General features: G+C 31.4%; 1 protein-coding gene across 1 annotated transcript in view; it reads left to right on the forward strand.

The window, feature by feature from the left end:
- Positions 1-11,752, forward strand: part of LOC145329603 (netrin receptor UNC5C-like) — a 35,208-nt gene extending 23,456 nt beyond the window's left edge. The window contains exons 5-7 of the mRNA XM_080173894.1: positions 7,953-8,129; positions 8,538-8,648; positions 8,850-11,752. Of these exons, the coding sequence (XP_080030020.1) occupies positions 7,953-8,129; positions 8,538-8,648; positions 8,850-10,555 (1,994 nt within the window). The 3' untranslated portion in view covers positions 10,556-11,752. The remainder of the gene's footprint in view (positions 1-7,952; positions 8,130-8,537; positions 8,649-8,849) is intronic.
- The last annotated feature ends 3,134 nt before the right edge of the window (positions 11,753-14,886 follow it).

Here is a 14,886-nt window from a genome sequence, read left to right on the forward strand (position 1 = left end):
AGGATAAGGGGCAGCTATTCTTAAAAGGCAATCATGAATGAAAATAATCTTAATATGTTGAGAAAAAAATCTATTTATTCTATTCCTTATAAACAGGGACAAGAGACAGTGGTTCTGACAAACGATTTTAAATGAAAATTTACCACAACAATTTAAATTTTAACAATCTAAATAAAATTTATTTGCTGATTCTCAGCCCTTGCTCAAAATTAAACATTACTTAGATAGCTTATTGTGACAAAATTTTCCACTTTTCCAATAGCCAGCATTTTTCTGAAAGCCTTGATGTATTATCTTTCAGAATACTACTCCATCTCAATAAATAATTGTGCCTACTGCTTGACAAATGTCATATGAAATCATACCATTAATGATATACTTACCATTCCATGTGGTTTTTACAATTCTATTATTCAAACTTTATGCAATGTTAGCAAAACTTTGGAATAATACAAGAATAGGAAGCAAAAGACATAAATTATTTTTAATTTAAAATGCTAAATAATTGGTATCTTAAGTTTTCCTTTCTGTCAAATAAATTAGATTTTGAAAATTTTAACACCCTTTAAATTTGTTGAAAATTTTAATGCATGACAATTAAAAATAATTTATGGAAGTGTTTCATTTAAGATTATTTTTAAACGAGTAGATATAATTTTCAGTCAAGATTTGTGAGTTATAAAAGAGCTTCGGTTTGAAAATACAATTTCCCCTCTCTAAGTATGTCATGATAGAAATTATTAAACACTTTAATTTATAAATTTGCATTGAAAAATTCTGAACTTATTTTTTTCTCTAGCTAACTGGGGCGAAAAACAAGAAAACAAACTATTCAAATGCTTTTTGAGACTTTTAAACATTGTTTTTCATAAATAGGAGGATTTGTTTGTGTGTCATTTTATAAAATTAAATCTTAAAGTTTCTCGTAATATGAACAGAATATACAAAAAAAAATTGTCATATTTATTTGATTTTACAGTATCCTTCCTTAAGTGGACACCACGTAAGATAGAAATGATAAATTCGCTTAAAATGAACTAGAATAATTGTTTTGAATCAAAACATGTCATTTTAATAAAAAAAATTAAAATTTTTTGAAAAAAGATTTTCAAATCAGAATAAAATATTCTGTTAATGATTCTTTTTCTATGAATGACTTCATTTATAAATTTTTGTTTAATGATTTGAAAAATATTCTTAACTAAGCTTGAAAAAAAAATCATTTAGGAAAAAGAATGGACTTTTAAAGCTTCCTTGAAATGATAGGATGTTTGTTTGTCCTGTTCATATTTACCTCTAGTATAACCAGGGATCTAAAAGGATTAGACAATGGCCAATAAATTTATGTAAATCCTCAATGACGATTCACAAAATTGCCCTTTTGTAGATACAATCAGTGGTTAAAACGTTTGGACATTTAGCATAATGAACTAACAAATCAAAATTTAATATAAGTTCCCAAAGTTGTTAGGCCAACGAAAAAGAAAGCGGTATTTTAAAACTTTTGGGACTTGTGTAATAAACAGTCCAATGTCCCCTTCCTCCTTGAGTATAAATCTCCTGGTGTAATTAAAATCCTAAAAATGTTGTAAAATCTATTTTTTATGTTCTAAAGGTATCAATTAATTACCAACAGAATCAAATTTCAATTATTTTGCAATCTTTAGGATAATAAATTTTATATAAAATTGCCATTTACATCAGTTTTACATGCTTTTAAATTAGCTTTATTTTTAACAATAATTGTCTTTTTTGTCATGATCTGGTTTTGTTCATTATTCTATCTTATCTTACAAAGAACTTTTTGAATGTTATTGATATATCTCTAAAATTAATTTCCTTTGAGTATAACAGCACTTTTTGTTTTCCTGTCTTAACCCATTAGTTTTACTTTTCTTTAATTCGAATTGAATTACACACTCACGCACACACTCACACAAACACACACACACACACACACACACACACAAAAGTTTAATGAGAGGAAGGTTAGGAAATGGGTTTTCTCAAAATTGACTCTTTACAAAAGTGAAGTCAATTATTTTTATTACCCCCAAAGTAGTTTTGGGAACTTTAAATCAATTTCGATAAAGATTAAAAATGATTAAAAAGAGCTTTATCTTTATTAATAGATTTTTAGCCAATATTTAAACCTTACAAATAAAAAGAAAAGATAAAATCTGCCAAATTAAAAAAAAGAAATCCGGTAATTTTGTTGGCAAAAATGCTGAAAAACCAACAATAAACGTTGAGAACAATAGATCATAAAAATTCTAATTATAGGTCTTGTAAAGTTTTTATTTATGGAGTTTGTCTAAAAAATGAAAAGTACAAAAATTTAAATAGATAATTTTTTTCATAAAGTAAGAATTGAAATACAAACATAAAAAATAATTTCTTTGATAATTTTAACTGATTTGCCTGAAATTCTCTCCCCTCTCCCCTTTATTTCTTTCCCATAATTTCTATCTTTCCTCTTTTTCATATTTTTATTCTCCAGTTAATTTCCCTTCCTCTTTTTCTGGAAGAGATGTAGTTGTTGATTTCCCCTAAAGTTAAAAATGTTTCAAACAAAAAGCTAATTTCAAAGGCACTACTACAGCATATTATTTATTTATCAATCTTTTGTAGTTATTTTTGATATACAGGAACTTTTAATGATATTGAAAATGATGGCAAATTAAATTTGCTTTTATTTTAAGTCCAATTTATATCCCAATTTTAGTTTTTTGCTGAAATATTTGGCGGTTTCGCGAATTTGCGGTTTCAAGGGATAATCAGTTAAAACAACTGGCGCCAAAGATCTGTCTGCGGTCCGCCCTTCCGTCCCCTCCCCATCTCTCCGCCCTCTTTATCTTCCCGCCTCTCTTCTGTATCCCCTCGACTCCCCCACCTCTCTTTATTAAGACTTGACCCTTAACTCTTTTACACGTTCCCCCTAATTTTTGTGAGCTCTGTATTATAAAAATGAACAAAAACAGATATACACACACACACACATTCAATTGATATATATTTCAATTCTAGGAGCGAATCTGCTCTATAATTTGTGGTTAAAAATATATTCTACAACATACTTTAGCTCTTGAATACATATGAATATTTTTCATTTTATTTTGTGTGAAGTATAACTACCCTCGTGTTTAATTGTCCTTGTTATCGTTTTTTAAAATTTGAGGGTTTTTTCAGAAATAATTAGCCCACAAACCATTTCATCATTTCAATATTTTTACTCACCTTTGTCACGAGACCTTTCATACAGGGATCTAAAGGGATAAGAAAATAAAGGCCGATAAATTGATGTACATTTACAATGATGATACACAAAATTATCCCTTCTGTAGATTACAATTATTGGTTGAAACGTTTGGACACTCAATTTAATGAATCAACCAATCCAAATTCATTTAAAGTCCCCAAAGTTGTTAAGCCAACGAATAAGAAAACTTTATTACAAACTTTGGGGACTAGTGTAATAAACAGCTCATTGTCCCTTCCTTCCTGCCTTTCATATACAGATAAAAAGAACAAGGATGAAAATATCCAAAAGTCTTACACTGCTTTCACTGTACATCCCTTTCTTTCTCCTAATAATTAAAAACTACCTAAAACAGAGATTTACACGTAAATTTGATCAATTTTTATATAGAAGATGTAATATTCTTTGTTTTATTTAAAAATGTTCAATTAGAATTCATTTTTGATGATCTAGACAGCCTAAATTGTAGTAAAGCTATGCTACTAAAAATTCTTAAAATCCATCATTAACGTATAACATGAAACAATTTTTTTTGTTGGAAATTATTTGAAAATAAGCTTCCTTTTATTATTGTTAAATAGGTCATTTGAGAATATTTTCGTGAGTATTATATATAAGATTTTATAGAAAAAAGTTAAACATTAAACTTTAAAAAGAGACTCAAATAGCCCATACATTATTCTTAGATTTTCAACTAATTTCGACATTCAAACATATATTTATTCTAATTTAGATGAAAATCCCCCAAAATTTTTGTTAATCTTGATTTATCAGTAGATTCGCTAATTGTGACATAGTGAATTTTTAACAAATATTTAGGGTAAGTTTAGGGTGATTTTAGATAAATTTGACTTTCTTTTGTAATATAAAGTCTTAAAGAAAATATTTTAAATAATGAAAATAAGCCCAGTCTTTGCGTACTAAAATGGGATAAAGTTTATTTTTAAAGGGTCTAAAACTATTATAGGGTGAAAAAGGGGTGTGTCCAAATATAATTGCCCCTCCCTCCTTTAAAATGGAATGATAAAATTTAATCTATAAATCTACATGTTTGCATATGTACATACTTAATATTTGCTTGAAGAGGATAAGTTATTCTATAAAATAATTGATTCAGAAATTTGATTATGTAATTTAAGGTTTCGAATCCGATCTAAATCTGCTAGTTTTTAATCACACCAAAAAAGCATGTATCGTATAGTATTTTTTAGAAATTGTACACGAAGGCTTTTGTAGGCCTACAAAACTAACCCGCTGTACGTTAATTGTTAATCTATAAATATTTGAGTTTTAAGAAAGGTTTTCCTTTTCTGAGAGTAAAATGTATTGTAAATAATATATACAAGTAACATTGATGTATCTATTTAGCTTATCATATTCTACAAGTACAATACTAATGCATCAATTCCAGAAAATTAAAGGCATTATTCGTTAAACAACCATAAAATTTCGCAATTCTCATTTTTATCAGCTCTGTAATCTTCCCAAGACCTAAATCTGACAACAAATAGCCTTAAAGCTAACATATGTGAACACAATCGGGTAATTAGTTTTTGAAATCTTAAGCTTCAAATAAAAAATCTTAATACTTTATATAATAGGATTTAATGATTTTTCTTGATTTCTTGATAACTGAATCTAGACATCTTTGGGATACAAAAGAAAATAAGGAAAACAAGACATTAACACAAACATATTACATAACTTAAATCGAAATTATCTATTTAATTAAACAATTGATTATTTCTAGAATATATCCCTTTACAGTATCTCCATTAGAGTGCATTAAATTTATTTTTCTGTATTGACTTAAAAGTGTTAATTATGGCTTGTATATACATATATGGAGTTGTCTTACAAAATTGTGCATAAAAAGTTATTAGCATAAGTATTATTACATATATAGTTTTAAATAAACCTAAATAAATCACCCCTAAAGTCAAAGAACAAAATAATTTCATTTCAAAATTTAAATTTTTAAAAATATTCTTGTTTATATTGTTGAAATACTTAGGTAGAGTAGACTTTGTTTGATAAAATCTTAATAACATAATGTACCCATGAGAATTTAGAAATGGAGGTCGATTCTTCAAGTTAAATAATACTTGAAATCACAATAAAATATATACCTACTCTAGCCTGTTGTAATTCTGTAGCACAATGTGTAAGAATGACTTTAAAAACAAATTTTATCTTTTAAGCGTTTGTTTTTGTTAAAAGGTATTAAGTTGTATATAAAATTTAAAAGGTATTAGGAGATTGTATCGTATGTATATTATAAAAGCAGGATATAAAAGATTTAATAACAAATTAAGTCTTATTTTACTTTTTCTTTTAGCTTAGCATCTGCTTCTAAATTCAATCTAAAACTACTTGATGTCCTGATATTTAAATGTTAAAATGCCTTAGCTTTTAAGATATTTTTAAAAGTTAAGAATTTTTGATGATTTTTGATTAGTCATTAAGTTGCGAATAATAACAAGGAAAGTATTATCTAAAGCAACATTTTATTTTTTTTAAATCCTTTTACCCAGGGATAAGGGATAGGAAACCTGGCCATAAATTAGGTCTCGGCCTGGTTTTGAAAGGGATCATGCAACTTTTACCATTTGCCTAATTTAATGACCTCACTGGCGGACGGCTCATATTGGCTACCGCTCTAAACCAATAGTTTTCTGTGATTTGGGCTTGTTTTGTATCAACCAATCACCAATTGGCGGCGCCAATTGGTGATTGGTTGATACAAAACAAGCCCAAATCACAGATGGCGGAAATTTTAGAAGCAGACAATTCTAGAAAAAATAATGATTTCGTCTGCTACGAAAAAATAAATATAAATGGTGTTAGATCACATTAGTTTAATTATTAAATCTGCTTAGAGTTAAAGATTAAAAAAGAGCCATATAGAAAAAACAAAAATAACGGGATTATTTTTTTGGAAAGAAGGTAGCTACGAATTTTCATTTGGTAGTTTATAAATTAGATGTTGTATTTTGAATTTTAAAAATTTAGTACGGAATTGATACAACACCTTAACCTTAATTTTTGTACAATACAACACAGTACAGATATATCATTACATTATAGTATCCAAAGAACTTGATAGAATGTTACCTAAGTGCATATTTATTTATTTATTTTGAATTTTAATTAGCAATGAAATTTTCAAATAAAATTTTTACTCATTAATAAAAATGCAAATAATACAAACTAAAATCTGTCTGAGGGAAACCCAACGATAGCTTTCTGACAGTTCAAATTACCAAAGTAAAAGATAAAAAATTTTGGGAGAGAAAAAACTTCATTTTAACAAAAGCCATTAATATATAGGTTTATAAAAAGTTATGTTTTTTACTTTAAACTAGCTACCTGAATTTGATTCTATACTTTATCTACACACACACACACAGCTTTTTCAGTAGCGTTTAGGACGAACCACTGCGTCATCCCAAAACTGGTTTATTAGGCCTAGGCTTGAAATAGGCCTGAAATAATATTTTTCTACGTTTCCCATCCCTTATCCCTGCTTTTACCAAGGTAATAGGATATTTGTCTGTCTGTCTGTACCGAAGGATCTCACTGAACTGATATTGTTCTCCTTTACAGAGAGGCTTCTCTTAGGTCAAGGGACGTTGGTAACCACCACCCTCCCAAGGGAAATCGACTTATTAAATAATTATAACAATTATATTATGTCAAGTGAATAAAATTAATTATAAAGTAGCAGAACTACCTGTGAACGGCAAAAACAAAGAAAATTATGCGAGTAAGATAGCAAGGGAATAGAAAATGAGAGATAGAAAATGATTTTCTTAGAAATGGGAATATATAAATGCTTTCTGAACTTAATTAGCCATATCACGCCTTTGGACAGGGGTCACGATTCTAAAAACTAATTATCAAATAGAAAATTTAATTATAAAAGTAAAAAGTATACATGCAAATATAAATTACAATACTTTTACCCATCTATTTTTTTGGTAGGTATACCAGCTTTTTTATGCGATTTCAGCTATCAAATTTAACCTTAAATTTAAAAGAATTATATTTAGTCTTTTCTGCAATTTTTAAAAAGAATGCTTAACCGAGCCCCTAAATAATTTGGCAAAAGAAACGCAGTGTAAAATTTAAGAACAGCTATTATACATATTTTGTTTATTCCCTTCTCACTATTTCATTTATGTTAACAATGGCCATTTTACATTTTTAATATCTATTTAAAAGAAAAAAGTACATTAACAAACATTCATTACATTTTAAGTAAATTCTGTATCAAGAACAAAAATAGTGTAATTATTATTTTTTTTGCACATAACTGGACCAAAGTGAAGCGCCGTAAAAACTTGTCATTTTATTTTCCCCTTACTCACCTTACATTTTCAGTCTATAAAAAGACAACAGTAAATTTAGAATGAAAATAACCTCATATATTAATGACGATATCTGTGTTAAGTTTTATAGGTACTTGTGGTTTCACCCTTAACATCTAGGGGGTTTGTATTCGAAGATTAAAAAATAGCCTAAAACTTCTCTGAGATCTAAGTAAAGCTTTCCTAAATATTAGAACATAATCGGTTCAGTAGTCATCAAAAGCTTTAGACAAAAACATATCTACATGTATTATAGTAGGATAGTTTGTTTCAATTTAACAACGAAGATTTATTTTGCAAAACTAACTTTTCTCTATTTTTAGATTTGCGAAAAGACTTTGAGACCCCTCCTTACTCCAGCCACATAGAGGTTGGGAGCCAAGCTGAACTACGATGCCATCCTCCGAAGGGCAACCCTTCTGCCCGGGTTATTGGCTGGCTGAAAAATGGAAAGCCAATTGATACAAAAGATGATAAAAACTTCATTATTAGCTCGTCAGGTATAAACATACATTTGGATTTTTTTCATGTAGAAATATACCATTATATCTTATTGATCGATATATCTATCTATCTATCTAATCTAATCTATCTATCTATCTATCTATCTATCTAAATATCTATCTATCTATCTATCTATCTATCTATCTATCTATCTATCTATCTATCTATTTATCTATCTATCTATCTATCTATCTATCTATCTATCTATTTATCTATCTATCTATCTATATCTAGGACACTTGCTAGTGCTACAAGCAGAGCTGAACAACACTGGGAACTATAGTTGTATAGCTGCTAATATTATTATCTATCTATCTAGGACACTTGCTAGTGCTACAAGCAGAGCTGAACAACACTGGGAACTATAGTTGTATAGCTGCTAATATTATCATCTATCTATCTAGGACACTTGCTAGTGCTACAAGCAGAGCTGAACAACACTGGGAACTATAGTTGTATAGCTGCTAATATTGTGAGACAGAGGATCAGTGACCCCGCCCTTCTCACTGTTTACAGTAAGTATTTTTTTATTAGGGATAAAGGGATATGACAATGACAAATGAAATCAATAAATGTGCAGATTACTAAATTTACTTTTGTCCTCTGAAAGATATGTTGCGTATTTTATGCATTTCATCTATCAAGAAATTTTACTTTACATTAATTCTTAATAAAATATTTCAAATGCGCTGAGTTTTTAATAATTTTTTTTTTAGTACCTGGTAACTGGGGAGAATGGTCTAGCTGGTCAGACTGTGACGTCACCTGTGGCCGTGGCGTGCAGGCCCGCCATCGCACCTGCGACTCCCCAGCCCCCGTAAACGGCGGGCCCGGCTGTGAAGGTCCCGCTGTCCAGAAGCGCGCCTGCAACGTGCAATGCCCGGCCGTGGACGGGGCCTGGTCTGAATGGGGCAGCTGGTCTCCGTGTACTACAGACTGTATACACGTCCGCAGACGTACCTGTGACAGCCCGGGACCACAGAACGGCGGCCGCTACTGCCAAGGAAAGGATATCACCAGCAAGAACTGCACCGGCGGACAATGCCGACCTGAATTGAATTTAACCCAAAATTTGCCTGTTCTTATATACACAACCCAAGAAGGACCAATAAGTACAAGCCAACAGCCAACCAATGATGATATAACCCCACCAACAGCTTCAGATTTTACCCTCTTTGTTGGCCTGGCTGTAGCCTTCCTTATATTCGTATTTGTCCTTGTTGTGATAATAAGACTGATGTACAGAAGACGTTTGTCCCGGGCGGGTTATTCCTCGGCGGTTTGTGGCGGGGGCTCCAGAAAAAGTGCCAGCTATCACACGGATATCTCACATGATGGCCGTCTGAGAATCAACAGCCCACCAACTGTCTGCTATGAATATACATATTCTGATAATAATTCTAACAACAGCTCAAAAAGTGGTTTCATCTCGCCCAACTCTTTGAATACGCATCAAGTTATACAATCTGACATGCGACCACTGTCGGAACATTTCTACGAGCAGCCCATGAGAATTATGCATACAAGGCATTCTCCCACAGACTCATTTGACCGTAAAAGTGACAATATTGATTCATGTTTCAACGGTAGTAACGGCGGACTGCCCCCAAATTTGGCGATACCACGCTGCGCAGATTTATCCCAAATTGCCTGGACGCGGGTAACGGATAAAGGAGCGCGGATTAACATTCCGCGATCAACTGTGGCCCTAACTGTTCCACCGGGCGCAATTGAACCCGGTCGTTCTGAGGAAATCTGGATTTCCGTGGTTGCCGATGAATATCTGCGGCCGCAGCTGGATCAAACTCAAGTGATGATTACTCCAACAGTCATAGTAGGACCGTTTCACCTAACCGCCCATCTAAAAAAGCCGGTTGTCCTCTCCATCCCACATGTTGGCGGGCCTGGCCTGCTCAAAGTTCAAGTTCTCCAATGTGACCGGGTGGAGGGCGGCTGCGGATCCGGCGTTTGGAAGTGTGTGGCCGTTTCCGGGCCGGATGACCCCAATTCCTGCACCAGTGTGAATGTTGACTCAAAAATGTGCCACTTGGTAACCGAGAAACTGGCCGCATTTTCGCTGGTGGCAAAGTCTGCGCGCAGCAATAGCAGCCAAAGTAGCAACAGCAGCGGCAATAGCGGAGCCGTCTCACCATTTAGGATACCAATGGATGTTAAACAATCATTGTGTCATTTGTTGGACCCGCCAAATTCCGACGACTGGCGAACTTTGGCCGTCCGGTTGGGTGTCAATAGGGATATTAACTTCTTTGGTGCCCAAGCCAGTCCAACTGAGGCTATCCTAAACTTTTGGGAGGCCAGGAATCGAGAGAGCACCGCAGTAGCTGGGCTGGTGAACACACTGCGTGCCATGGGCAGGCACGACGCGGCCAGGGTACTGGATAGGGATGCAAGTTGGCCATAAAATATTTTCAACTGCTGCTCTGTCTGCCGCGAGTAACAGACAATTTTATTTGTGATACTAAATGAATTAAAAGTCAAATCTCATAAAGTAAAATTAAAACAATTAAATACGTTTAATTGTTAAATTAAAAAGTGATTTCGTAATGAAAGACTACCTACAGAAAAAATGAAGGAAAACTTAACAAAAAATTTTAAAGACAATTTTATTTGAAATATATTTGTAAATTGATCTCATAAAATTCCAAATATCTGCATCGCCTTAATGACATTAAAAAACTGCCTATATTAATGATAAAAATTATATATAAAAATTTAATGAGGGGGAAATAAACTTCTTTTTAATCTTTTACAATAAAATATAATTTCTATTGTTTTTCATAATAGTCCTTTCTTTCAAAATAATGAATAACATAAAAGTGAAAATTTTGATAGTTATCACAGGAAAATGATAACCATCTATTTTTGTGTTTATACATTACAGACAATATAACATTTTTGCAAAAATTACTGAAATAAAAAATATTCACATTTCGTTTTATTTAGATGTTAAAAGTGTATTTTTTTTATTTTTGTTAAATTATACTTTTTATGTATTTTTTGCTAATAATTAATTTTTGTTAAAATGTAGAAATATGTCTTAATCTATATCTTTATTTTTCAATCTCTTTCAACTTTCTTGTGTAGCTGTCTATAGTGCCCAAGCAAAATGGGGATAGATGTTGCTGCTTTTGGCCTACCTATTCTATTGACCCTATACCCCATCTCTTTTCTAGGGGATTTCTTTCCCCCTTGCCTTTCTCTTTCCCTGTACTATGACGCAAATAGAATTGGAAGGCCAAAAGGTGTGACATCTATCCATTTTCCTAGGGCACTAAACACAGCTATCTTTCTTGTTATCTATAATAATCTGTTATTCTGTCCCCCTCTTGGCTGTGATCTTTGTGATAATAAATTAATGAATAAACTATAACATTATCATAAATTATTATATCAAAATATTAGAATTAATCTAAATTATCAAATGCCTACTTAGATTCTATTTCGAAAAATTTTGTTTAGTAAAATAGTTTTTTTTTATGCATAAATAAATGTAGAAAATATATAATATTTCCTACAGCAGGCTTCCTAGATAAATAATAATAAATTGTTATCTTTAAATGATTAGTTGAAATTATGCTAATAAATTATGTTGTTAAAATTTCACAATTTGTGTATTTGTTTTAAGTACCGAGCGTAGTTACTCTATAGTATTTATTTTGCTATGTCCGTAAGTCCGTATATAATCAAGTATTTGATGTAGAACAAATCAGGAATCTAAAAGGATAAAACAATGGCCGATAAATTGATGCACAATAAAAAGATTAACCCTTCTGTAGATTACAATTAGTGGTTGAAACGTTTAGACACTCAGGTTAATAAACCGACCAATCAAAATTCAACAAAGGTTCCCAAAGTTGTTAAGCCAACGAATAGTAAAACGTTATTTTAAAACTTTGGGGACCGTTTTAATAATAAGCAACCCAATGTCCCCTCCCTCCCTAAGAACAAATGCTTTAATAAGGTTTTTTTTTAATGCAACCATCTCGTAATCAATGATTAAATGGCACTTAGAATTCGAATTTAGATCTGAAATTTTTCACGAGTAATCCTTGTTAGGTCTATTTTCCCTAAATCGAACAAAAAGTTGGCTGGCGGCTCAGCCGTTTAGCCGTTTTTTGCCTATTTTCAGGGCAAATTCATCATTAATTACGTAGGAATCAACTTTTTAAAACATATTTTTGGTTTAATTCATGTTAAATAATAGCAATAACCATTTTTTAAATTTCTAGTACCAACAGCTACCGGCTAGAACTGTTTGATAAGGTTTTTGAGCGACAAAGAGTATTATGTGGAGATAGGTTTCGTCACTAATATGCTCGTAGGATTGGCAAAAATTGGCAAAATGGCTGAGGCGCCAGCCGTTAACCGTAACTTTTCTAACTTTTGTTCGATTTAGGGAAAATAGACCTACCAAGGATTATTCATGCAAAATTTCAGATCGAAATTCGAATTCTAAGTGTCATTTAATCACTGATTACGAGATGGTTGCATTGACCCCTCCCCCCCCCCCCTTTAATAAAACCTGGGTAAACCAGGAATGGAAAACATCGTAAAAAGCTAAAAAAGTAACTTATATTTTAACACAGGTGTTTTGGATGTTGTCATCCTTGTTCCTTTAATTTGTAGTTTTCTTACACTGTTTATTTAAATAAGCTTAGCGTGTGACACCCTGACATAATTTCTCTCTTTAAAATAATAAAACAAGGATGAAATATCCATAAAAGCGAAGCTCAATAAACAAGACAGAGTAACAAGAGAGAGAGGGGACAATGGGCTGTTTATTACACCAGTCCCCAAAGTTTTATCATAACCTTTTCTTATTCGTTAGCATAGGCACTTTGTTCTTAATGTTGAGTGTCTAAACGTTTCAACCACTAATTGTAATCTACTTAAGAGGTAATTTTGTGTATTATAATTGGGGATATACATCAAATTGTCGGCCATTGTCTTATCCCTTTAGATCCCTGTTTATTAACAGTCCAATGTAACCTCTCTTCCAATGCCATATACAATACATACACAAATATAAGTTTGAGATTGTAAGTTTATAATTAGTGAAATCTCAAGAGAGAGGTGAAAAGAAGAATTTGCAAAACTATTACCTAACATATTTGAACAAGGAAGAATAGAATAGCAACAAGACAGCCAATCAGATACAGCAAAAAGGCATTTGAAGTGACTAATGTTGATTTTAAAATGTTTTTTATTTAAATTAACAGAAGTTTTTTTTGCTTTTCGAATGAAATATCCAGAACTTTTAAATTTTTCATATAATCCTTTCTTAAGATTAACCTATCATAGAAAAAGTAAGGTTTTTAAGATTGTACGATCCGACTAACTAAAGACCTGGGTTCTCAATTTTAGGGAAGCCTAACTTAACATAGGTCATAAAATATATTTAGTCTATTTTTCCCCTCCCCCCCTCCTCCTTCGAATTCAGAGCTTCTAAAGGTATAGGAGAAGCCGCTAGTATTTCATTATTGTGTTATAGTTGAACTATATCAGAAAAATTGAATACTGAATAACATGTACATTTTTCATAATGCCTCTGTAACTAATTTATTTCCGCTGGATTGAAACCAGTTCTTAAACGTAATATACAATAATAGTATGCCATTGAACCTGATAGTTAATTAGGTATTAAAATTAGCCTCGACCTTTGTTTATATGTAGAAAATATTATTAATTATTACATTAATTATTAATTATTTCCCCCCCGAAGCAACCGCTTACTAAGACAGTTAGTCTTATAATACCGACAGTAAATTTTAAATATTTAGCTAAGGATATTTATTCTTGAAAGACTTTTTTTTTACACTTTTTAGACTTTTAGGGTTTACATATATTTCTTAGTTGCTATTAAAGATAGAAGGCTAAAAAAAATTTTTAAGATTCATCTCGACAATAACTTAATTTTAAAAAATATAGGAATAATCATGGATCTAAAGGGATAAGACAATGGCTTAAAAATTTATGTACATTTCCAAAAATGACACACAAAATTATCCCTTTTGTAGATTACAAATAGTGGATGGGACATTTGAACACTGAACTTAATAAACCAATCAATCAAAATTCCAATAGAAGTTCCCCAAAGTTGTATGGCCAACGAATAAGAAAACGTCATTAGAAAACTTTTAGAACTAGAGAAATAAATAGCCCATATTGTCCCCCTCCCTCCCCGAGGAATAATAGGGCCAGAAACAAATGGTAAATATGGTAAAGTGAACTTAAAATGTAAATTAATTGGTCATTTCTTTCCTCTTAGAATTATTTTGTGTACATTGCTTGAGCACTTATAAACTTTAGTGGTCAAGGTATTGACAATAGAAAGCACTTTATTTTATAAAAAAAACACACATTATGAATCCATAACAAAATAGAATATTAGATTTTTCAAATAAATATAATAAATATCATTTTACAAACAGCAGAAAAAAGTTTTTTAATGTGACCTTAAAATTTCCTTGTTGATTACATCATCGTACACTGGCATGCCCTTCCAAAATTGCTGAATTATAACCTATAATCAATGCCGACAATATGGCCTTAAGTAATTGCTGAATAACAATAGGTTTTGTCAACAAAATGATTAAATACCAACAATATTCACATAAAAAAACAATATATTGGAACACCACCGTCGACTAAAACAAATAGACTTGTATAGAAGATTTGTTACAAAATAACGATAGTTTGTTCGGGACCTTTTCCTTATTAACCTTATGTACA

The sequence above is a fragment of the Acartia tonsa genome, chromosome 10 (genome assembly GCF_053477335.1).
Source record: "Acartia tonsa isolate MP-2025a chromosome 10, ASM5347733v1, whole genome shotgun sequence".
NCBI lineage: Eukaryota > Metazoa > Arthropoda > Copepoda > Calanoida > Acartiidae > Acartia > Acartia tonsa.